General features: G+C 41.4%; 1 protein-coding gene across 15 annotated transcripts in view; it reads left to right on the plus strand.

Annotated features, from left to right (window-relative positions):
• RIMS1 (regulating synaptic membrane exocytosis 1) overlaps positions 1 to 25,098 on the plus strand; it is a 492,278-nt gene that overhangs the window by 282,222 nt on the left and 184,958 nt on the right. For 7 of the 15 annotated variants that reach the window (XM_040349940.1, XM_040349925.1, XM_040349926.1 and 4 more), the window contains 3 exons: positions 5,177 to 5,254; positions 9,325 to 9,414; positions 21,399 to 21,470. The exons of 1 other annotated variant lie outside the window; for it this stretch is intronic. In XM_040349940.1, coding sequence (XP_040205874.1) covers positions 5,177 to 5,254; positions 9,325 to 9,414; positions 21,399 to 21,470 — 240 coding nt within the window. The remainder of the gene's footprint in view (positions 1 to 5,176; positions 5,255 to 9,324; positions 9,415 to 21,398; positions 21,471 to 25,098) is intronic. 7 more of the 15 variants (XM_040349929.1, XM_040349931.1, XM_040349937.1 and 4 more) reach the window with 3 other exon arrangements.

Genomic DNA, 25,098 nt, shown 5'->3' on the forward strand with positions numbered 1-25,098 from the left:
GGTAGGCTAGGGATAGAGGAAAGAGAATGCAGCAGCTAAGGCTGAAATTACAATCTGTTAGTATAGAAAAACAGTAAGAAAAGGCATTATGCTAAAGTAACTCTTTATTAACCACCTCATTACTGACATCTTTTTATCTATCATTAAAAAATGTCCTTGTTTAAATGCTAATGTGTCAGCCCCCTCCTGCTTGTACATTTGTAAATAAAACACCCCACCCCCCATAGAAAATAAGGGAAAAGGGGTTTTCTGAAAATTGTTACCAATGGCTAATAAATACCAACAAAAACAAAAGCTGTGTTTAAATATTATATACAATTAATGTAGCTAGTGCATGGTGGAGTAATTGTCAGTCAAACCTTACAGCCTTGAAACTGAAAAGTGGCCTGGAAAGGAACATTAGAGATAGATCTCCCCCAGAATCCATACCAGACCCAAAAGGCCTTGTATGAATTTGGGGGGACCTGCACATAATTTTTTCTTTGTAAATGTCAGGTTTGACAAGAAGTCCTTTTGTGTGTTTGGCAGGGGGAAATTGCAGAGGAGAGGGTCTGTAACACAGTAACTCCGGGTTACAAACCTAAATTTCAGAGCCTCCCCCCACTTTGCTTTTTGCTATCCAATGTTTATTTGAATCCACAAAAAAGGACAGTTCTTTTCCTAGTAGTCAATCAATCGCCCGCTATCCCAGAAATTGATAATTCCGGTCCAGGAGAATGAAAGTTTTCACGGGTTTATACGTGAATTTCTCAATTGCTCCAAAACTGAACAGGGAAGTTAATTTAATCTTAGATCTGAAGAGGCTCAACAATTTCCCCAAGTACAGATGTTCCAGATGGAATCAATGAAGTCAGTGATTGCCTCCCCCCAACAGGGAGATTTTCTGACATCTCTGGATATCAAGGATGTTTATCTGCATATCACAATTTTTCCACCTTACCAAAAGTTCCAAAAGTTTTCAGTGGAGAACCATGATTTTCAGTTTGTGGTCCTACTGTTCAAGCCTGTCCAGTGCTTTCACAGTATTCACCAAGGTGCTAGCCTGGTCTTGGGGCTTCTACATAACTGGATGGCTTTCTCCCGAGGAAGCAGTCTGCTAAATTTCTGGAATCCAATGTTACTTGCACAGTGCAGACTCTGGAGTGATTTGGATGGGCCCTGAATATTCAGAAGTTGGCTTCAACCCCAACCCAGGGGTGGAAATTTCCAGGCATGACACGTGATGTGGCCCAATTGAGGGTTGTGCTTTCCCGAAAAAAAATCACTTGTTCTGAGAACTCAGGTGCCGTTACTTCTATCTCTGACAACCCCATTGATTCAACTTTGAATGTGGATTCTGCTAGTTCCCTTTTTCATCCTAGGACCCTCCAGCCTTGTCAACATGGGACAGGAGGATGCAGTTGTTGAGCACTCAGATTCAATTACACCCCAGAATGAGACTGTCTTTGGACTAGTGGTTATCTTTATGAATGCTGGAGATGGGAAAACAGTCCCTTCATCTTTTTTTTTCCTGTTGGGTCCTGACGATGGATGCCAGCCTGATGGTTTAGGGTGGAGTTGCAGACAGTCACTCGGTCAAGAGGACTTGGTCACTGTAGGAGAGGTCATTACCCATCAATATCCTGTAATTGAGGACAACCCATCTTGCCCAGCTGTAATGGTTGGTGCAGCTGGAGGGCTGTAAGGTAAACCAAATTCTTAGAATCAGAAAACCAGTGTGGATTAATGCCCCTTTCACACAGTCCAAATCCATTTTTCTCAGTAGGAGATCTGTTAGTTGATCTCTTGCTGAACTGAGTGGAGCAGGCAGGTAACAGGTCCGCGTCCTCTCCCCTTATGCAGAGCAGACACAGACACAACCCGCTGTGCTCTATCGGCAGTCGGATGCGCATGTACACGTAGCAACTGGCATGCACACTTGGTGCCCAGCTGCCTCTTTTAGTGGATGTGTAACTTGGAGAAGTTGCTGAATGGTATTCAGTTTGTTCCGTGTATCCTGAGACCAGATCCACTGTAGTTGTATACCTGTTTAATGACCCAGCTTCTCCCTGCCCTCTGCATGAACCTTTACTATCCGGTTGAGGTTTGGAATTATTCCTGCGCTATCAAATGTGAATAGAGGATTGTAACAATGGAACTACTTCAAACACCGGTAATAGGGCAGACCATACACATAGATGATACGTTAAAAAAGGGGGGGGTGGGGCTTGTTGCGCTTTTCCCAAGAGGAATTTCAGTACCACTAAGGCTAAAGTAAAAAATGAATTATGCAATATCCTGATATATAAATAAAGGCCCATACAGGCTGGGATATTCATCAACTTCAAAGTAATCATCCAAATATATAACGTGCTATGTGCATAAATAATGTGTACACTCCTAGTGCAATCATATAGATAAAGTGCAAAATACAATAAATGAACTGTGTACACAGGCAGCAAACTGGTACAAATTCCAACGGTACCGTGTGCAAAATCTGCAAAGAAAAATATGTGCAAAGTGACAGTAAAATAAATGTAGATAAATTCCTTAGTGCAAAACGTATAACATCCATGTCCAAAGGACTGCAATCAGAACAACTTTCAAAAATGATATATACAGTCCCATGGGTCCAAAAGTGCAAATGCAATCGAATCTTGAGCAAACAACAATGGATCAATCCTTCCTATGTGCCGTTACTGCGTTCCAATGTGCAAAATGGTGCAAAGTGCTGGTGAGATGCAAGTCTCTTCTTCGCGCAACTAGACACTAAAGTGTGGGTGGCCTCTTGCCAATTTTGTTATCTTTAAACACACTGTATACAGCTGGTTACTAAGCAAGGGGCTTGAAAGCCAGCTGCTGTGTCCTTAACAAACCAATGAGTCATCAGCTGACAGCTGAATGTAAGAAAATAAAATTGCCGGGAAAAAAAGGCATGGGGTCCCTCCCAGGTCCATACTAAGCCCTTCAGGTCTATTATGGATTCGGATAGGAACCCCACAACAAAATAAAAAAAAATGGTGCGGGGTCCCCCCCAAAATCCATACCAAACACTTATCCGAGCATGCAACCCAGCAGATCAAAAAAGGGAGGAAGGATGAGCAAGCCCCCCCCTCCCCAAACCATACCAGGCCACATGCCCTTAACATGGGGTTGTAGGCTCCCCCCCTAAGCACCCATACCCTCCATGTTAAAGGCATGTGGCCTGGTATTGTTCAGGAGGGGGGGCGCCCGCCAGGCTGCATGCTCGGATAAGGGTTTGTTATGGATTTGAGGGGGACCACACGCCATTTTTGTAAAAATGGTGGCGCGGGAAGTCTCCTCGCCATGCATACTAGACCAGAGGCATCTGGTATGGACCTGGGGAGGGGCCCATGCAGTTTGTTTTTTTTGCCGGCTTTTTTTTACACTCAGCTGTCAGCATGGAACCCCACTGACAGCTGATAACTCATCAGTTATTAAGGATGCTGCGGCTTCCTGGACCCCCTGCTTAGCAACCAGCTATACATATTGTTAAACTAAAAACTGCGAAACACATCAAAAATCACATCATAAACACAACAGTTGCGTTTCTGGTGCGATTCCATTGAAGTCTATTACCAGCAAATTGCAGGAAAAAAGCCCCCGTCCCTTTCCAAAAACGCAGCTGCAAAACGCATAAATGTGAGCTTGTACCATAGGAAACCATGTTATATAGACTGTAGTGTGTTTCTGAAAACTGCAAAATGCACTAAAAAACACATGGGTGTGAACCTAGAATTAAGCTGAAGTTAGTAGCTGATTGGCTACCATGCACAGCTGCACCAGATTATGAGTGCACATGTGTTAGTAAATCTACCCCACAGCGTATTTTAATGGCATAGGAATGTATGTGTGCTTACATGCATCTTAATCATTTTTACCAACCTTGGATGCAGGATGTGTATGCTGACCCAGAGAGACAATAGAACTGCATTCAGATTCTTAAACAAATGCAGTACTAATAAAAATGCTGTGACTGTGTGCATATGCCCATACAAGAAACAAAGACAAATGGATATTTGTTCTTTACACAGCAGGTCCTGCTTTTGCCTTTAGCATCATAGGCTTTTGTAAGCATTAGAGGCTGTGGTGTGTGCCTCCTGGCGGTACTTGCTGACCATTTTGTATCACTAGCACAGCAGATGAGTGTTTTGAGGGCCATTGCTAAAAAATGATCATAATTATATTTACCCCGAAATGTGTGACAAGGAGGATCAGCAACATCTATAACAAACTCAGCATATGGTTGGGGTTGAGGGAAGATCAGTAGAAGCTGATGTTTGCAGACACAAAGCTCCTGGAAGCGACACTCTGTAAATTAAAGGCCAAATATTTTAAAGTGGTTGTAAACCTCATTCATGAAATCTCACCTGTGCACACAACTCTGTAGTGTTTACTTATCTCTCTCCAAAGCTTTAAGTGTCGTGTTTTTCTGCTGCTTCATTCCTCAGCATAATTACTTCTGACAAGCTCTTTGACACATGAGATAAAAGCAGCTGGAAATTTGTGTTGGGGAGGGTGCTTAGAGATGTGTAAGCAGAGAGCTTGCTTTCTCACAGCACAGCTCTGCAAGTTTCTTTGTTCATCTGCCTATGTGGAGTGAGGGTGTGTGCCTTTCCTCCAATCAGCTGTCACACAGTGTATGCTCAGACTCTACACCCACTGCTGAATGAGGAAACACGATTTCTAACATGATGTACACTTTCTAAAGAGTGTAGAAAGCTGAAGACAGCAGATATACAAGTAAAACTTATGTACAAGGATTTGTTTCATCTCTGTGTATCACCTGAGGCTGTTCACTTCACTGGGTATATGTGAGGGTTTACATCCACTTTAACTTGAACCTTGTCTGAACAAGTTAATAATATTGATGTGTAATAGATAGTATTCACGTAACGTAGCAAGTCATTTTTCATAACAAGTTAAGCATATTTGTAAAGAACTAAATGTGGCATTCACCAAACATTTACTGATGGTGAAATCGATCAGTATAATTTAAAACATAATGGCCAGGAGGAGGCACCTGCAGTAAGTGTCACATTTGATGCTTTATAAATATACCCCATAGTCTAAAACAATGAAAGGCAACATTATTTATATATGTCTTTGCAAATTACTTTTCTGAAGTACTATTGCATTCTTTCTTTGTGTTCTCTTGTGTTTTGTAATACACAAGAAATACTGTTAGGCACAGTAAAACTTTGCCACCCAAGATGCCTTTACTAGAGTTTGGTTCTAATTGGAGATTATACAGGTAAGAAATGTGTTGTGAAGTAAACAGTTATGTGATTTATGTTTAGTATGTTTTTAAATGCAAAACTAACCCCAAAATGTCACATCTGTTTAATCTTATGGAAAGAAACATTGTGTTAACAGTGTTGCTTTCATTGTAGTGTTGTTTCTGATGCTCTATATTGTCCACCATGTACTGTATGAAATACTGAGTTTGTTATCTTGTGTAACTGGACAGGGCTCTTAAACTATTACTATACTCAAATTGAAATAAAAGCATAATATTCCTAAAAAAGCAAGATTTTGATTTTCATATCGAACATATCATATATATAGTTGGAAAAAAATGGGCAAATCTTAATTAATAACATTTTTCATAATGTGTTTGTGTGATGGGTTGAAGAGCCCTGTTCTGTGAAATATTGATGTCTAAGAAAGAACAGCTCATGCTGTATGTGCCTAAATACACAACTTAATTTCAGTCTAACAGTTGGGGAATAAGCTAGTGGTCTCTCTATTTGTGATTACCATCACATGCTGTGATATAGAAGATGTATTGCAGCATACAGTATATAATGTTTCAAAAAGCTCTCTTAGATTATTCTGTGTAGTCAGTGGTAGATAGTCTTAAAGAATTTGTTACCCTAAAAAAAAATAGATCCTATTCCTTAACAGAATGATGAACAGCACAGTGCGTGTGCTGTGTAACTTGGCCCCCTTCAACACCTTAAATACCTGGCTGATCCTACCAGATTCTGCCCTCCCCTTTGTAGTCAGTTTACATGCCGCTGTCATCCGCTGTGTCTCCTGTCCTCCTCTGTCCTCTCAACCCTTCCCTCCCTGCCTGTCGGCTCCATGTTCGTGCCCACCCCCTCCCCTCCTGCTGCTAAAATGACAGTTCACAATTCACACTATCCTCTCTGTTTATTAAAGGGGTTGCAAAGGTACAATTTTTTTCCCTAAATAGCTTCCTTTACCTTAGTGCAGTCCTCCTTCACTTACCTCATCCTTCGATTTTGCTTTTAAATGTCCTTATTTCTTCTGAGAAATCTCCGCTTCCTGTTCTTCAGTCTGTAACTCCACACAGTAATGCAAGGATTTCTCTCCTGTAGTCCAAGGGAGGGGGCAAGCACGACACTCCACACCAGGGAGAAAGCCTTGCATTACTGTGTGTAGTTACAGGCAGAAGAACAGGAAGTGAGGATTTCTCAGAAGAAATAAGGACATTTAAAAGCAAAATGGAAGGATGAGGTAAGTGAAGGAGGACTGCACTAAGGTAAAGGAAGCTATTTAGGAAAAAAAAAAATGTACCTTTACTACCCCTTTAATGTAATCTGCCAATATTTCTGTGCCTTACAAAAAAATGCAGTTATATAACTGATTTCAGAGCACTGCTCGGCGCTCACGTGACTGGCTGGCTCTCTCCTCCTCCCCTCCTGACTAATATCAGCAGGGGGATCTCGGATCTGCTGCAGCTGTCAGGCCAAGAGAGGAGAGAGCTGGCCGGTCATGTGAGCGCTGAGCGGCGCTCTGAAATCAGGTATATAGCTGCATTTTTTTTATAAGGCACAGACACAGGGGCAGATTACATTAATAAACATAGAGGATAGTGTGAATTGCGAACTGTAATTTTAGCAGCAGAAGGGCAGGGGGCGGGCACAAACACGGAGCTGACAGGCAACATTAAGAAACAGAGAGGATAGTGTGAATTGCGAATTGTGGGTTAACAATCCCTTTAAACAATATACACCATGCTAATGCATACATAGCTACATCGCCATTAAGCTGCCATTTCATGTGAATAGATTTATTAACAAAAGCTCCTAATCCACATACTTAACATTGGGTTTTTCTTTTTGGGACAAATGCATGGAGTCTGAACTTCATAACATTTTTATATAGCCAATTTCAGTTTTTTTTTTTATTCGGTTAAAATAATATATATTTTGTCATCTTCATCATCTTCGATATATGCCATTTTATTTTGTCCTGTTGTTAGTTTGAGGTGCAGTGTTACCGACTGTGTCTGCTTTGAGATATTTTACCTATTCTTTTTGCAATTGTTAGTATGCATGGTATTGCTACAGTGATGTTCAGTAATATAGTGTAGATTATGTTTATTTTGTTAGCTATACAACTACGCAGATCGATACTATGATATGCATTGTGTCATATTTAATAGCAGAAGAATAAGTAGTTTAGCCTTTTGTCTTTATTTGTTAAATATTCACATGCCCAAATGATGGTTCTAAATTCAGTTTTTAGAAGGCGAAACTGTACTATGCAACCATGTTATTAAGTTATGCACAATAACACATTTTCTTCTTTATCTAGTACATTTTAATATTTAAGTGATCTCATATATCATATACACTGATTTACCAAAAGTATTGGGACACCTGCCTTTACACGCACATGAACTTTAATGGCATCCCAGTCTTAGTCCGTAGGGTTCAATATTGAGTTGGTTCACCCTTTGCAGCTATAACAGCTTCAACTCTTCTGGGAAGACTGTCCACAAGGTTTAGGAGTGTGTTTATAGGAATGTTTGACTATTCTTCCAGAAGCACACTTGTGAGGTCAGGCACTGAAGTTGACCGAGAAAGCCTGGCTCGCAGTCTCTGCTCTAATTCATTCCAAAGGTGTTTTATTGGGTTGAGGTCAGGACTCTGTTCAGGCCAGTCAAGTTCCTCCAGCCCAAACTTGCTCATCCATGTCTTTATGGACCTTGCTTTGTGCACTGGTCCAAATCATTTGGTGGAGGGGGGGGTTATGGTGTGTGGTTGTTTTTCAGGGTTTAGGCTTGGCCCCTTAGTTCCAGTGAAGGGAACTCTTTAAGGTGTCAGCATACCAAGACATTTTGGCCAATTTTATGCTTCCAGCTTTGTGGGAACACTTTGGAGATGGCCCCTTCCTGTTCCCACATGACTGATCACCAGTGCACAAACAAGGTCCATAAAGACATGGATGAGTGAGTTTGGGGTGGAGGAATTTGACTGACCTCAACATGATAGAACACCTTTGGAATGAATTAGATCAGAGACTGCGAGCCAGGCCTTCTTGTCCAACATCAGTGCTTGACCTCGCAAATGTCTTTCTGGAAGAATGGTAAAACATTCCCATAGATACACTCCTAAACCTTGTGGACAGCGTTCCTTGAAGAGTTAAAGCTGTTATAGCTGCAAAGGGTGGGCCAACTCAATACTGAACCCCATGGACTAAGACTGAGATGCCATTAAAGTTTATGTGCGTGCAAAGGCAGGCGTCACAATACTTTTAGTAACATAGTGTTTCTGTATACCCATACGCCTCTGTGTGCTTCTATTTTTTCTAATTGATGAGAAAAGATAGTGAGCAGAATAAAACAGATGTTTTCAATGATTAAACATTTTGTTTTAAAAGGGTCTTGAACGCAACACTTTAGACTCTCTCTGCGTTTTCTGGGTCCCATTTCTAGAATGGACAGAGACGTCTACAAATCAAGGACTTACTGAGTTAGAGTCAGCAACAGAAGGCAGTAGCACATAATAATTTGACTTCCAATATGGGAAATTTGTCTCTGTTTATAACCTTGCAGTTTAGTGTTAGCCTACAATGGCCATGTAATTTTGGAAGTGTGCTCTTTATGGACTTAAATAAACTAGAGAGGGCAAACTTTTGTTTCTTCAGTGTCACAGTAAAATTGGCACAAATAATCCGCATTCAGAAGATTTATACTTCTAAAATGTTTCCTTCAGGCTATGATTCAGCTTTTACACAAACTGAACCAGCATTTTAATCCTAAAATTTCAAACTTTAGGAATATATACTTTGTCAATACATTTTGGTATAAGTTTAGCATTTCCAGTCACATTGAGAGGCCAGGTGGATTGCAGCGTGTGCTTGAGGTTTATTACCTTCATAACTTCATTAGTGTGTTTGTATTCAGCTGGGTGCATTCATACTCCTGCAAACATAAACTGTCATGATGATTTTACATCTTATGCTAAGAAAACATTACCTTTTATGATTTTTTATCTAACATTGTATTCCTTTGTTTTCTTTTCTATTCCTCTTTCTCTTCTACCGCTGGATGCAATGCACTGGCACTAGTGAACTACAGCCCTCCCTTGACAGGGCTCGAAGTGCTAGTACCAACTGTTTGAGGCCAGATACTAGTTTGCATTCACCAGAACGAGAAAGGTATAAACCAGACTTACTCATTTTTATCATGTGTCGTAGTGGTTTCCTTTTTCTTTTTTTAATCATATCATTATTATTTTATATTCATTTCAGCTTTGTCATGCTGTGTGTTGTGTTGTCCTCAAAAGCTTCCTTATAGCATTTTAAAACTCAGAAAATGCATCAGGAAAAGAAGCGATAGGTTCAGATACAGTGAACATGAATATGAGACAAACTGAGCAGTTTTTGAGTTAAAGTGGTATTAAACCCAAAAACATTTTACCAATCTGTGCATGTGGTGACTGCATCTGTTTTCTTTTCTTTTAGGCTTTTTCCTCTTGTTCTTACCAAGTGATCTGGTCAGTAATGCACTTACTGCCTTAGGTTATTTCCACTCTGGATCAGTGGCGGCTAGTGGCATATTTTTTTGGGGGGCGGCGGCAAACAATGCACCCACAGCCAACCCCCCCCCCCCCTGGTCGGTCAGGTCAACTTCCCACCGATCAGTCAGCCACCAGCCCCGCACTTGCCCTATCTTGGTCGGTCCAAGGCAGCGCTTCCTCTGGGCGATGGGCGGCGGCTTCCTCTGTGTCTCCTCCTCCTCTGCATCACAGTGACTTCCACCGTGCGTCTCCTCCCTTTTCCTAGGTGGCCAATAGGATCACTTCTCCTCTTGGCCAATCGGGTGATGGGTCTTGATTGGCTGGGAGGAGAATAAGAAAGACAATAGTGAATATTCATTTACTATTGTCACACATCTGGGTGGGCTTGGGGTGAAGCGCCGACCCTTTTTTTAAGCCTATTAAAGCCTCTGGCTCTAATCACATGCTTCCAAAAAAAGAAAAACATTGGAATCCATGGGTCCGACACCCCACATGTAGATTAGGGCAGTGGTCTTCAACCCTGTCCTCAGGGCAAATTAACAGGCCAGATTTTATGTATTACCTTGGGGAGATGCAGACTAGAATACTGCAATCACTGAGCAGCAAATTATATCAGCTGTGATGTATTTCAGTTATCTTGCAAACCTGGCCTGTTAGTGGGCCTTGAGGACAGGCTTGATGACCACTGAATTAGGGGGTCAGACACATTGATAGGGGGGCAGCGCCCCTACGCCCTGAATTACGGGCTGCCATGCTCTCCATGCTAACACTTTGTAGGCGGTTACAGAAACCATTATTTATTATTACATAAGTTAATAAGTTACCTTTAACCACTTGCTTACTGGACACTTAAACCCCCCTCCTGCCCAGAGCAATTTTCAGCTTTCAGCGCTGAGGCATTTTGAATGACAATTGTGCGGTCATACAACACTGTACCCAAATAAAATTTGTATAATTTTTTTCACACAAATAGAGCTTTCTTTTGGTGGTATTTGATCAAACAAAAAAAGATGGAAAATGTTGAAAAAAAATCATATTTTATATTTTGTTATAACATTTTGCAAACAGTTAATTTTTCTCCTTCATTGATGAGGCGTCACTGATGGGCACTGTTAGGCTGCACTGGTGGGCACTGATAGGCTGCACTGTTAGGCACAGATAAGGTGGCACTCATAATAGGCACAGATAAGGCGGCACTGATGGGGACAGATAAGGCGGTACTGATAGGTACTGATAGGTACAGATAAGGCGGCACTAATGGGTGGCACTGATGGGTGGCACTGATGGGCACAGATAGGTACTGATAGGTACAGATAAGGCGGCACTAATGGGTGGCACTGGTAGGTGACACTGATGGGCACTGGTAGGTGACAATGATGGGCACTGGTAGGTGACAATGATGGGCAGCACTGTTCATGAGGCACTGATTAGTGACTTTGATAAGTAGCACTGTGGGCACTGGTAGGTGTCGCTGGTGGGAACTGGTAGGCATCACTGTTGTGCACTGGTAGGTGGCACTGACAGGTGGCACACATGGGCACAGATGAGCTGTCCACAGCTCTCCCTGATCGGGACCGATGTCCCTCTGTCTTCCGCTGGTGATCGGCTTTTTTTTCCTCCTCACGCTATAAGCGCAATAACCGATTATCGGTTCTGTTTACATCACATGATCAGCTGTCATTGGCTGACAGCTGATCACGTGTGAGGGGTCGGAACCGACCCCTTACTCTGATCTGTGATCCAGCGAGTCTCATAGACTTGCTGATCACAAAGCGAGCCATGCGCGCCCTGCAGAGGGCGCGCAGGCCGCTAATGCATGGGAGGACGTCTATTGATGCCCCCCCCCCCCCTTAATTCAGGTCCACGTTGTAGCTGTCATTCAGCTATAGCACGGACACCAAGCGGATTCGGCTTTAGCGCAAATGCCAAGAGGATTCGGCTATAGCGCGGACGCCAAGAGGTTAAAGTTGCCTCATCAGTGTTAAAGGGTTTGGGTCAACCCTCGTTGTTTTTGCTGGACAGTTTGATCTGTAAGGCTGGCCATACATTATACAATTTTCCTTTAGATTTACCAAAACCATATAATATGAGGTCAAACCTAAATACTTGCATGCACTTTGTAGGAAATCAGGCAGGTACTTGTACTACATAGTTGAAGGTATATCTAAAGGAAATTAAGAAAATTTTATAATGTATAACAGACTTATTGGCTGGATCACTAAGCAAAAATAAAAGAAAAAAGCCTAAAAAAAAATAACAATTCAGCCCCCACGTCTTAGAATTGGTGAGCTACAATATAATAAATACATTTGTATTTTTGTGTTTTACACACCTTTTTAATGTTTCCAACAAATAGAATCCACAAATCGTTATCAAGCTTGTTGGGGTTAGACCGAATCATACAATATTTTTAAGTGCTGGGAGCATTTTGAGTACGGTATATCTTACAATGTATTAAATGTGCTCTGACTGGTCCTGAATGTGAAGTTGGTGGTGGATATTGTCCAACGTACCAGGAAATGTATTGCTATCAACATCCATGTGTTATGTTTTTTTCATTGGAAAAGTCTGCCATCAGTTCACTGTGCATACTTTTACAATTTCAAGAAGATGGTCGCTGCAGAAAATTGTGCCCTGTGATCTTGTCAGGGACATAGCTTTCTATTAGATTTTCTTTGCTGATATGTTACAATCTGACTGCACAATATACTTTACTTTATGTTCACAAACAACTACAGTATGTAGATATACATTTAATTGATTATTTAGTTTTGACCTCAGAGGCATACACTACCGAGGCAGGCTGAAAGTGTCATATAAAGTATGCTGCAGATATTAGTAGCCATGCTAAAAGGTGTTTGACATCCCAAAGAAACTGGTTTTGAACAGGTGAGGTGTTAACATTGAGCTGCTGACACTGAAGCCTCGTACACACGACCGAGGAACTCGACCGGCGAAACGCATCGTTTTCCTCGACGAGTTCCTTGTAAGGCTGTCAAGGAACTCGACAAGGCAAGTTTTATCCATTCCCGTCGAGGAAAAAGACATGCTCTCTTTTTGGCTTGACGGGATCCTCGACAGTTTCCTCATCGAAAAATGTACACACGACCGGTTTCCTCGGCAAAAAAAAAATCCCAGCAAGTTTCTTGCTGGTTTTTGCCGAGAAACTCGGTCGTGTGTACGAGGCTTGACTGCAGATCCCACACTGATTGAGGTCTGAGTAAAGGAGTATCACAGATCAGGGCTACCAGCCCAAGATATATTATTTGTACTGGCTGGGGGAAAAATTCCCTCCTACCCCCCAGCTCAGTCTTTCCTTGATACCCTTAGGTTCTGCAACTCAGATATTCAAGCACAACAAAAGGGAGAATGGGTGTTGGGACTTTAAATATACCCCTGTGTGCACAATTACATATAAACAGATACTAATACCATACAATATGTCTAAGGCCCCGTACACACCATAGAATCCATCCGCAGATAAATCCCAGCAAATGGGTTTCTGCGGATAGATCCTATGGTGTGTACACGCCAGCGGATCTGTTTCCGCGGATATATCTCCCCTGGGATGGATTCCAGCAGATCGAATATTCGCTGACATGCAGAACATATCCATCTGCTGGAGTCCATCCCAACGGATGGATCCGCTGGTCTGTATAGACTCACCGGATCCATCCGTCCGAAGGGATCCCCCGCATGCGTCGTAATGATTCGACGCATGCGTGGAATTCCTTATATGACAGCGTCACGCACGTCGCCGCGTCATAATCGCGGCGACGGCGCGACACGTCATCGACAGAGGATTTCGGCGCGGATTTCAATGCGATGGTGTGTACACTCCATCGCATGAAAATCCGCCGAAATCCTCGAGAGGATTTATCCGCGGAAACGGTCCGCTGGACCGTATTTGCGGATAAATTCTATCGTGTGTATGGGGCCTTAAAGTTTTTTGTCTTTATTTTACACAATATAAAAAACATGTAATGTAATTGTATGTTATATACAGTGCCTTGCAAAAGTATTCACCCCCCCTTGGCGTTTTACCTATTTTGTTACATTACAGCCTTTAGTTCAATGTTTTTTTAATCTGAATTATATGTGATGGATCGGAACACAATAGTCTAAGTTGGTGAAGTAAAATTAGAAAAATTCACCCCCTTTGTTATGAAGCCCATAAAAAGCTCCGGTGTAACCAATTACTTTCAGAAGTCACATAATTAGTGAAATGATGTCCAACTGTGTGCAATCTTATGCCCTGTACACACGATCGGTTCATCCGATAAAAACGGTCTGATGGATTTTTTCATCAGATATCCGATGAAGCTGACTTTCATCAGTCTTGCCTACACACCATCAGTTAAAAAAACGATTGTGTCAGAACACGGTGATGTAAAACACAACGACGTGCTGAGAAAAATAAAGTTCAATGCTTCCGAGCATGCGTCGACTTGATTCTGAGTATGCGTTGATTTTTAACCGATGGATTTCCCCACAGACGATCGTTTTTTTCTATCGTTTTTTTAACCATCAGATAATTTTAAAACAGGTTCTAAGTTTTTTCACCAATGGGAAAAAAACTGATGGGTCCCACACACGATTGGTTTGTCTGATGAAAACGGTCCGTTTTCATCAGACGAACCGATCGTGTGTACACGGCATAAGTGTCACATGATCTGTCATTACATATACACGCCTTTTGAAAAGCCCCAGAGGCTGCAACACCTAAGCAGGAGGCACAAGTAAGTAAGGGACAATGTTGTTGAGAAGTACAAGTCAGGGTTAGGTTATAAAACAAAAAATTTAATCTTTGATGATCCCTAGGAGCACCATCAAATCTATCATAACCAAATGTAAAGAACATAGCACGACAGTAAACCTGCCAAGAGACGGCCGCACACCAAAACTCACTGGCTGGGCAAGGAGGGCATTAATCAGAGAGGCAGCACAGAGACCTAAGGTAACCCTGAGGAGCATGGAGTATCCGTACATAGGACCACAATAAGCCATACGCTCCATAGAGTTGGGCTTTATGGCAGAGTGGCCAGAAGAAAGCCATTACTTTCGGCAAAAAAAACAAAATAGCACGCTTTGAGTTTGCGAAAAGGAATGTGGGAGACTCACAAAATGTATGGAGGAAGGTTATCTGGTCTGATGAGACTAAAATTTTACTTTTTGTCCTTCAAATAAAACTCTATGTCTGGTGCAAACCCAACACATCACATCACCCAAAGTACACCATCCTGTTTTTCAGCAGTCGGGACTGAGAAACTGGTCAGAGTTGAGGGAAAGATGGATGGTGCTAAATACAGGGATATTCTTGAGCAAAACCTGAACCGCTCTGTGTGTGATTTGAGGCTGGGGCGGAGGTTCATCTTCCAGCAGGACAATGACCCCAAACACACTGCTAAAGCAACACTTGAGTGGTTTAAGGGGAGACATGTAAATGTGTCGGAATGGCCTAGTCAAAGCCCAGACCTCAATCCAATAGAAAATCTGTGGTCTAAGATTGCTGTTCACAAAAGCAAACCATCCAACTTGAAAGAGCAGTTTTGCAAGGAGGAATGGGCAAAAATCCCAGTGGTAAGATGTGGCAAGCTCATAAAGACTTATCCAAAGCGACTTGGAGTTGTGATTGCCCCAAAAGGTGGCTCTACAAAGTATTGACTTTAGGGGGGTGAATAGTTATGCACATTTGACGTTTTCTGTTATTTTGTCCTATTTGTTGTTTTGCTTCCCAATAAAAAAAAACATCTTCAAAGTTGTGAGCATGTTCTGTAAATTAAATGATGCAAATCCTAAAACAATCCAAGTTAATTCCAGGTTGTGAGGCAACAAAACACTAAAAATGCCAAGGGGGAGAGGGGGTGAATATTTTGCAAGGCACTGAACATAGGACAATTTAAATCTGTAGCCTCATATTTATGATTTGTATTAGTAAGAAATGCCCATATAAAAATGACTTACAATTATTCATACAAACTGCCTGGATGCTCTTTAAAGGAGTGCATACATGTATTATCACTTGTTGTGTAGTACTCTGGGCTTTTTTTCAGGGGGAACTTGGGGGAACTCAGTTCCACCACCTTTGGCTTAGACCCTTTGGTGCCTGCTCACCACAATCACTTGTAAACACAGAAGTCTGGTTTCTGTGTTTACAAGTGACAGCTCTGCACTCTGTGTGTAACCCCCTGAACTCTGCATTCTGTATGTAATACAATCCTGGTATTTAATGCCCCTTTAAGACCCATCTACTGTTTGTGAAATCTGAACGGGGTCGTGGTTGAGTTCCTGCACCTATTTTCTGAGAAAAAAAGCTCTGGTAGTACTACATCCACTGTAAACTTTATGCTTATTGGACCTAAATAATTTCTCTACTTCTCACATGTGTATCCTAATAATGCAAGCATAAATTCACATATAGAAGAGGGAAAAGCATTTGTGGGACTTTACATGAGATGGAAATCAAAGGGATAACCGCCTCCATCCCTGTAATCAATTAAGAAGGAAGGAGCACATAGCGGGACTTTAAATGAAACACACGCCAGCAAAGGAGACGTCAAGTGACCAGGATATAGTATTTATTCATATAAAAAATATTTATGGGCATATAACCTACAAAATATTGCAGGCACATGGCCTCTAAAAGAGCTTTGAACATTTTTAACAACAGTTACATAATAATCAACAGTTGAATGACTATATACAGTAAATAAAACAAATCAATAAGACAGTCATATTATAACCAAGAGGAAATTGGCCTGGATGGCCTGGGTAATCTAGCTAAAATAATCTCAAGATACCCGAGGGGGGGAAAAAGGGGAGAACAATGCAATGGATATTGGAACTTGAATAAAGACATAATTTAGACCATATGAAGGTTGGTATGGTTGATCCATGGTGAATTAAAGTTGACAACTTGAAAAAATGACAGTAGACAGCTTGACGCGTTTCGCAGTTTCATGACCGCTCATCAGGAGCAATAAACCATGGAAATTATCTGCGAACAAAAATATAAGTTCCAGATAGTTTCAGAGGTAAGATTTATATGAATAAATACTATATCCTGGTCACTTGACGTCTCCTTTGCTGCCGTGTGTTTCATTTAAAGTCCCACTATGTGCTCCTTCCTTCTTAATAAATTCACATATCTCTCTAACCATTTTGTAAATGTGTAGATCTAGTATCCTTAACATTTATTGTACAACAATTTCTATAAATATCAGTATTTATGATTATCAGCCAGATTGAAAGAAAACCACACATTTGAGAGTATGAAACTACAAGTCTTCAGTTTAAGACAATTCCATCAGAGAAAATACCTTATCAAAAATATAATTTATTATATCAAGATGCATCCTTGCTTTCCAGCTGCCTATGCAAGTCAGAATGCAATGATGCCACATTCTGTAAAAGAGATGGTACACTAGCATGTGAGTGAAGGTTTAGTAGGATTATAGGGCCAGTTTCAGGTAGAATCGCGTAACGTAGCGGCGGCGTAATGTATCACATTTACGTTACACCGCCGCAAGTTTTACGGGCAAGTGCTTGATTCACAAAGCACTTGCCTGTAAAGTTGCGGCGGTGTAGCGTAAATCCGCCCGGCGCAAGCCCGCCTAATTCAAATGGGGCAGGGACCATTTAAATTAGGCGCGTTCCCACGCCGAACGTACTGCGCATGCTCCGTCCCTAAAATTTCCTGACGTGCATTGCGCTAAATGACGTCGCAAGGACGTCATTGGTTTCGACGTTAACGTAAATGGCGTCCAGCGCCATTCACGGACGACTTACGCAAACAACGTTAAATTTCAAATTTCGACGCGGGAACGACGGCCATACTTAACATTGGCTAGACCACCTAGAGGGCAGCTTTATCTTTACGCCGCATATCTCTACGGAAATGGCGTACATTTACTGCGACGGGCAAAGCGTACGTTTGTGAATCAGCGTAACCAGTCATTTGCATATTCTACGCCGACCGCAATGGAATCGCCACCTAGCGGCCGGCCTAGAATTGCAGCCTAAGATCCGACGGTGTAAGTCACTTACACCTGTCGGATCTTAGGGAGATCTGTGCGTAACCTGATTCTATGAATCAGGCGCATAGATACGACCTTCGTATCTCAGAGATACGACGGCATATCAGGAGATACGCCGTCGTATCTCTTCTCTGAATCTGGCCCATAGTTTTTTTCTTAGCTTGAAGTTGGAGGTATTGCTGTCAGAAGAGAAGTTTCAGGTAGTGTAATCTAAAACCAGGCCACATACACAGAAACATAAAAAAAAAAAATTGAAAGTATTATATGTAAGGTAGCAGTGAGTGTGTATGTACTCTATATGTGTGCAAAAAAGAATAGTGCATCCTATATATTATTATTTTTGATAGATGACTGAAAATGTAATCTAAAGCAGGGCTCGACAAACCCTGGGCGCCAGGTCGCATTTGCGACTAGAATTAGCGACCTGGCCTTCTGCAGTTCTATATGCTTCCTTCTGGAATCTGGCGCCTTCTTGTGGTAGCCATTGGTATAACAAAACAAACAGTAATGCTAATGGAGCTTCCCCTGCCTGTTTTAACTGCCCGCCCATCTTCTTCCCTTTACTTAGAACCCCCAAACATTATATATATATTTTATTTTAACACCCTAGAGAATAAAATGGTGGTTGTTGCAATACTTTCTGTATTACAAGCGCACTTTTTTGGGAAAGAATACACTTTTTTTAATAAAAAAATAAGACAACCGTAAAGTTGGCCCAATTTTTTTATATATTGTGAAAGATAATGTTACGCCAAGTAAATTGATACCCAACATGTCACGCTTCAAAATTGCGCCCGCTCGTGGAATGGCAACAAACTTTTACTCTTTAAAATCTCCATAGGCGACGTTTAAAAAATTCTACTGGTTGCATGTTTTGAGTTACAGAGGAGGTCTAGGACTAGAATTATTGCTCTCGATCTACCAATCGCGGTGATACCTCACATGTGTGGTTTGAACACAGCTTTCATATGCGGGCACTACTCAGGTATGCGTTCGCTTCTGCATGCAAATTCGGCGGCACGGGGCGCGTTACTGGCTCCTAACTTTTTTAGCTGGCTCCTAGATTCCAAGCAAATTTGTAAAGCCCTGAATAAAGCACTATTTGGGTGAGCATGTCCTCAAGCTTACAAATTAACAAAATATGTGACAGATAGCGACTTAATTTTCCAATGTGTGCCTTTACTATTGCACCTTATACAGTTTTTTTCCATTGGTTCGTCTACATTATACAATGCATGCTTGTGACTCTGCATATCTTTTCATCAAGTGTGTTGCCCTGTAATTAGTACTGTACAATAAATGTAATTTTCTTATTAAACATTTTAAACCAAGTTTGGTAGAGATTATTAAAGTGAACTTGTCCACCCACAGTTTCAGGCAATCCAGACTATCACTACAATGAAAGCTGGAGACACAAGCATGCCTACTAATTATGTTAGCGTTACAGAGAGGAATGATCATGTGCAAAGTATAATTAGCCTTTTTTTTTTTTTTTTAAGATTTTTTTTATTGTATAATTAGCCTTAATAATTAATAGCTTATTAAATACACTATCTTATTAAGATAGATGTACCTCAACAGCCAGACCCAAACTGGAGCAAGTCTCTTTAATGAATGTGTTTTCCTCCTTGCATTTAGCCAGGTCATTGGTTTATGCAACAGTGTCCTTGAGTGTAAAGCCCTAAATCAAGATGCAATACCTCCACTGGCTCAGTTTGACTCACATCATTTTCATGTCACACAAGAGGATGTGTTGAAATAAAAAAGCTGTTGTAAACCTCAAACATGAAAAATAAACAAAGCACATCCTTCTATAGTGTGTGCTAGCTTAAAGCGGGAGTTCACCCAAAAAATGCTGTTTTTTGCTCTTTTACCCTTAGATGGATGCTCATTTAGTCTAGGGGAATCGGCTAGTTGTTTTAAAATCCGAACATTACAGAGCCGAGGCTATGAGTAACGTGCTGTATGCTTGGGGGTCAAGTCAACAGATTAGCAGAGAGACGAGAGAATAGAGAGGATTCACACTTGGTGCTTTGGATTTAAAGCGGAGGTTCACCGGTAAAATGCTGTTTTTACCCTTAGATGGATGCTCATTTAGTCTAGGGGAATCGGCTGGTTGTTTTAAAATCCGCGCATTACTTACCGTTGTAGAGGGCGATCTTCTCCGCCACTTCCGGGTATGGGCTGCGGGACTGGGCGTTCCTTCTTGATTGACAGTCTTCCGAAAGGCTTCCGACGGTCGCATCCATCGCGTCACGAGTAGCCGAAAGAAGCCGAACGTCGGTGCGGCTCTATACTGCGCCTGCGCACCGACGTTCGGCTACTTTCGGAAAATCGTGACGCGATGGATGCGACCGTCAGAAGCCTTTCGGAAGCCTGTCGGAAGACTGTCAATCAAGAAGGAACGCCCAGTCCCGCAGCCCATACCCGGAAGTGGCGGAGAAGATCGCCCTCTACAACGGTAAGTAATGCTTGGATTTTAAAACAACCAGCCGATTCCCCTAGACTAAATGAGCATCCATCTAAGGGTAAAAACAGCATTTTACCGGTGAACCTCCGCTTTAAATCCAAAGCACCAAGTGTGAATCCTCTCTATTCTCTCTAGCCTCGGCTCTGTATGTTTTTCTATGTCAGCATGTAGAGGGCAGTGTGCCCCGTCCCTCCACTAAGCGATTAGATATTAGGGAATTTGGTGCTCCAGCTCCGCAGTTTGTGTGTGACATCAGATCCCCTCCCCCTGCTTTCTAGGGATCAGAGATGTGTAAAAAATGTGTGTTTTAGAAGGCTGCAGATAAACAGGTACAACTTATGTAAGTGGATTTCTTTAATATCTGTGTAATAAATCTGTGTAAAAAGGGTTTACAACCACTTTAAAGCATATTCAACCCAAAAAAAGTCATGCTTACAGCACATAATGGCAGAAAAGCATATCCTCCAAACTTCTCCACACCGCTTGGTGCCAACATCTTTTAATCCAAAGTCCCCTGGTATGTGTCAGGATAGAGATGTTCAAGTAAAATTTAACTACTGAATCCATTTAACAGTTTCCTTATCTAATAAGTCTGTAAGAAAACTGAAGCATTATTTGAAATAAGGGTCTGATAAGGCTGAGAATGTCATTGTGGGATAGAATTTAAGCTTCAAAGTTCTTGTTACAGTATATGTATAGTAGATTGATGTAGCATTGTGGATCACCAGGTGAACCAGATATTGGGTGTCTTAGTTATATTTTCATTTTTTGTGGTTTAATCGCCCTTTAAATCGTAGCATGCTGATTCAACTCCAGTAAACTAAAGCCGGTTTGGTTAATTTTTTAATTTATTACATATTGACTTTTATGTAAGCCTAAAACGTCCTCATCTTACAGTGATGTACAGTAATTCGTTTCTGCTAATTGCCCATTCCGCAATACTGCCTTGTGTGTAACAGGTACACTTTAATACTCTCTACATATGTTCTTGTTGTGAAGTTGTACTACGCACCTCTCAAAATGCTTTGTATGTATGTAATCTCATTCTCATTGCTGTTTCTTTTTATTATTATTTCTGCTTTGCTTTGTTTTCTTTTATTTATCATTTCATCTCAGGCAGCCCAGAAAATTGGAAAGATCTAGCAACCAAAAACAGAATAGAAAAAACATGGTTTCTGAAGTAGAAAGGTAGGAGAGTTTCCCATGCATTTCTAGAAAAAAAGATAAGTATGCAACTGTTAGTGAGCAATTGACTTACGATAGAAACGTTAGGAGCAGATTACTACTTTCTAATCTTTTGTATACTGACATTCTGCACTTCGCGTCAGTAAGGCACCATGTCAATTTTCAAATTGTGGAAAAAAAAAAACGAAGTGAAATGGGAAAACAAGGTAAAATGCAGCAAAACACAAACAACTCCCCCCCCCCCCATTTGCACTACATGTAAGTATTTAGAAAAACATACTTCACATATACTGTAAGTATAAAAGAAAAACGGTGCTTTATTTCCAGGCTACACTATACTGCAAATGACTCAAACAGATCTTATGCAATGGCAGAACCAGTATATATATATATATATATATATATATATATATATATATATATATATATATATATATACACGGTGTGTGTGTGTGTGTGTATATCTATATCTATATCTATATATATATATATATATATATATATATATATATAAAATCTGTATGTGTGTGTATGTATGTATCCATATATGTATGTATGTATGTGTATGCATGTGTGTGTATGTATGTGTATATATATATATATATATATATATATATATATATATATATATATATATATATATATATATATATATATATATATATAAAATTTGTGAAATAAAATACTAGTATGATTTAAAGTTATTTCTGCTCATACTTCACATTCGCATTCTACTCTACACATTTTCTAAGATTTCTTCTTGTGTTTCAAAGGGAAGACCTTGATAATATTAATGACTGACTTTGATTTAGCAACAAAAAATAAAGCACCTGTCACCTATAGCATTGATGGTGAACCTTTTTGAGCCCGAGAGCCCAAACAGCAACACAAAGTGCAAACATAAAATTAAACCTACCCGCAGCTCTGTACAGAGAATGGGACTAATCATCCCTCCGAATGAGCCCTAAGGGACCAAAAATGTATGATTCTGCAGAGAAAAAAACTTTTGCTTTTTCAAAGGAGTGCGTTACACTCAGAATGCAGGGATCAGGGATATGTTGTGCTCAGAAAACTGGGATCAGGGATGCGTTGTGCTCAGAATACAGGGATCAGGAATGCGTTGTGCTCAGGAAACTGGGATCAGGGATGCGTTGTGCTCAGAATACAGGGATCAGGAATGTGTTGTGCTCAGAAAACAAGGATCAGGAATGTGTTGTGCTCAGAATACAAGGATCAGGAATGCGTTGTGCTCAGAATACATGAATCAGGGATGCGTTGTGTTCAGAATACAGGGATTAGGAATCCGTTGTGCTCAGAATACAGGGATCAGGAATGCATTGTGTTCAGAATACAGGGATCAGGAATGCATTGTGTTCAGAATACAGGGATCAGGAATGCATTGTGTTCAGAATACAGGGATCAGGAATGCGTTGTGCTCAAAATACAGGAACCAGGGATGCGATGTGTTCAGAATACAGGGATTAAGAATCCGTTGTGCTCAGAATACAGGAATCAGGGATGCATTGTGTTCAGAAAACAGGGATTAGGAATGCATTGTGCTCAGAATACAGGGATCAGAGATGCATTGTGCTCAGGATACAGGGATTAGAGATGCATTGTGCTCAGGATACAGGGATTAGAGATGCATTGTGCTCAGAATACAGAGATCAGGAATGCATTGTGCTCAGAATACAGGGATCAGAGATGCATTGCCCTCAGAATACAGGGATCAGAGATGCATTGTGCTCAGAATACAGGGATCAGAGATGCATTGTGCTCAGAATTTCAGGGATCAGAGATACATTGTGCTCAGAATACACAGTGTCCTCTGCCCCCTTCACATCCCCCCATATGCACAGCAGTGTCCTCAGCGCCGGCCTCCCCCCTTTTCCCCCATAGCACTGTCCTACCTCTGTATGTACAGCCAAAGTCCTCCATATTTGTCATGCTTTAGCGCTTGAGCCCCTGCACAGGAAGCCACTTTCCTATTGACTCTCAAAGTCCAGGAGGGAAGAGTCATTTTTCTCTTCCTCAGTATCCAGAGGCATCGCATCGCAACGCTGCTTACAGCAGACACTCCATGTCCTTTCCACTGGGCTGCCCTCAGTGCATGCAGGGAGGGTTTTACTCACGTCTGCTGCCCGCTGCCCAATCACACTGATAATAAGAAATGAGCCCGCTCCTCCGTGCCTGTATCGACAGTGCAAGCGACTGCCTGGCTGGAGGGCTCGTCATGACAGTTGTGGCACGCGTGCCATAAGTTTGCCATCACTGACCTATAGTAACCAATTAAATTTCAGCTTTTTTAGTTTGTTTTTTTGTTTGATGCATACAATTTTAATTGTGGGCATTTGTCCTCTCTTACACCAGGTTTGATCTACTGGAATTCGGAATCTGCAGTGTCAGTTTTGACCTGTGTTTTATTCAGTTGTATTTTGGACCCATTGTATGTTCGTTTAGTTTTGCTTCTGTCATTGTCAAAGCTCCATACATTATTGCTATTCTTCTGGAATTACATTTTTTTTTTATATTAAAACTACATACAGTGAGGAAAATAATTATTTGATCCCCTGCAGATTTTGTAAGTTTGCCCACTTACAAAGAAATTAAGGGTCTATTTTTATCATAGGTGTATTTTAAATGATAGAGACAGAATATCAACCAAAAATTCTGAAAACACATGATACAAATGTTATAAATTGCAGTTGCAGTTCAGTGAGTAAAATAAGTATTTGATCCCCAAGCAAAATATAACTTAATACTTGAAAAAACCCTTGTTGGCAAACACAGAGGTAAGATGTTTCTTGTAGTTTGTTACCATGTTTGCACACATCTCAGGAGGGGTTTTGCTCCACTCTTCTTTACAGATCTTCTTAAGGTCTCTTGGCTGTTGCTTGGCAGCTCAAAGTTTCAGCTCCTTCCATAATTTTATAGTAATAAAGTCTGGAGACTGACTAGGCCACTCCATGACCTTAATGTGCTTCTTCTTGAGCCACTCCTTTGTTGTCTTGGCGGTATGTTTTGGGTCATTGTCATGCTAAAAGACCCATCCACCACCCATCTTCAATGTTCTGGCTGAGGGAAGAAGGTTCTCATCCAAGATTTTACAATACATGGCCCCATCCTTTGGACCCTTAACATCCTTGGCCCTTTGACATCTTAGGCTATAATTAGTGCTATACAAAATGCACTGATTACTGTGTAAATGTCACTGGCATGGAATGTTTTAACACTAGGGGCTATCAAGGGGTTATTGTGTTACCTAGGGAGTGATTCTAACTGTAGGTGGAGGGAACTCACAAGGGGAGGAGACCGATCGGCGTTCCTCTGTACTGGGAACACACCATCGGTCTCCTGACAGGGCGTGGATCTGTGTGTTTTTTCACGCACAGATCCATGGTCCTGCTTTGTTATCGGACAATCGAGGGTGGCCGGCGGAGATCGCGGGCCGCCAGGGAATGCGCACCGTCTCCCAAGCAATGCGCCGGCGTGCGTGCCCTATAGATGGCCGGGAAGCCCAGGACCATCATATGATGCCCACCCCGGATGGGAGATCCCTCCTGCGGACATCACCATGGGCGGGTAGGAAGTGGGTAAACTGTAGTTCCAGCCTGGGGAATTGTACCCCAAG

This window comes from Rana temporaria, chromosome 4, assembly GCF_905171775.1.
Source record: "Rana temporaria chromosome 4, aRanTem1.1, whole genome shotgun sequence".
NCBI lineage: Eukaryota > Metazoa > Chordata > Amphibia > Anura > Ranidae > Rana > Rana temporaria.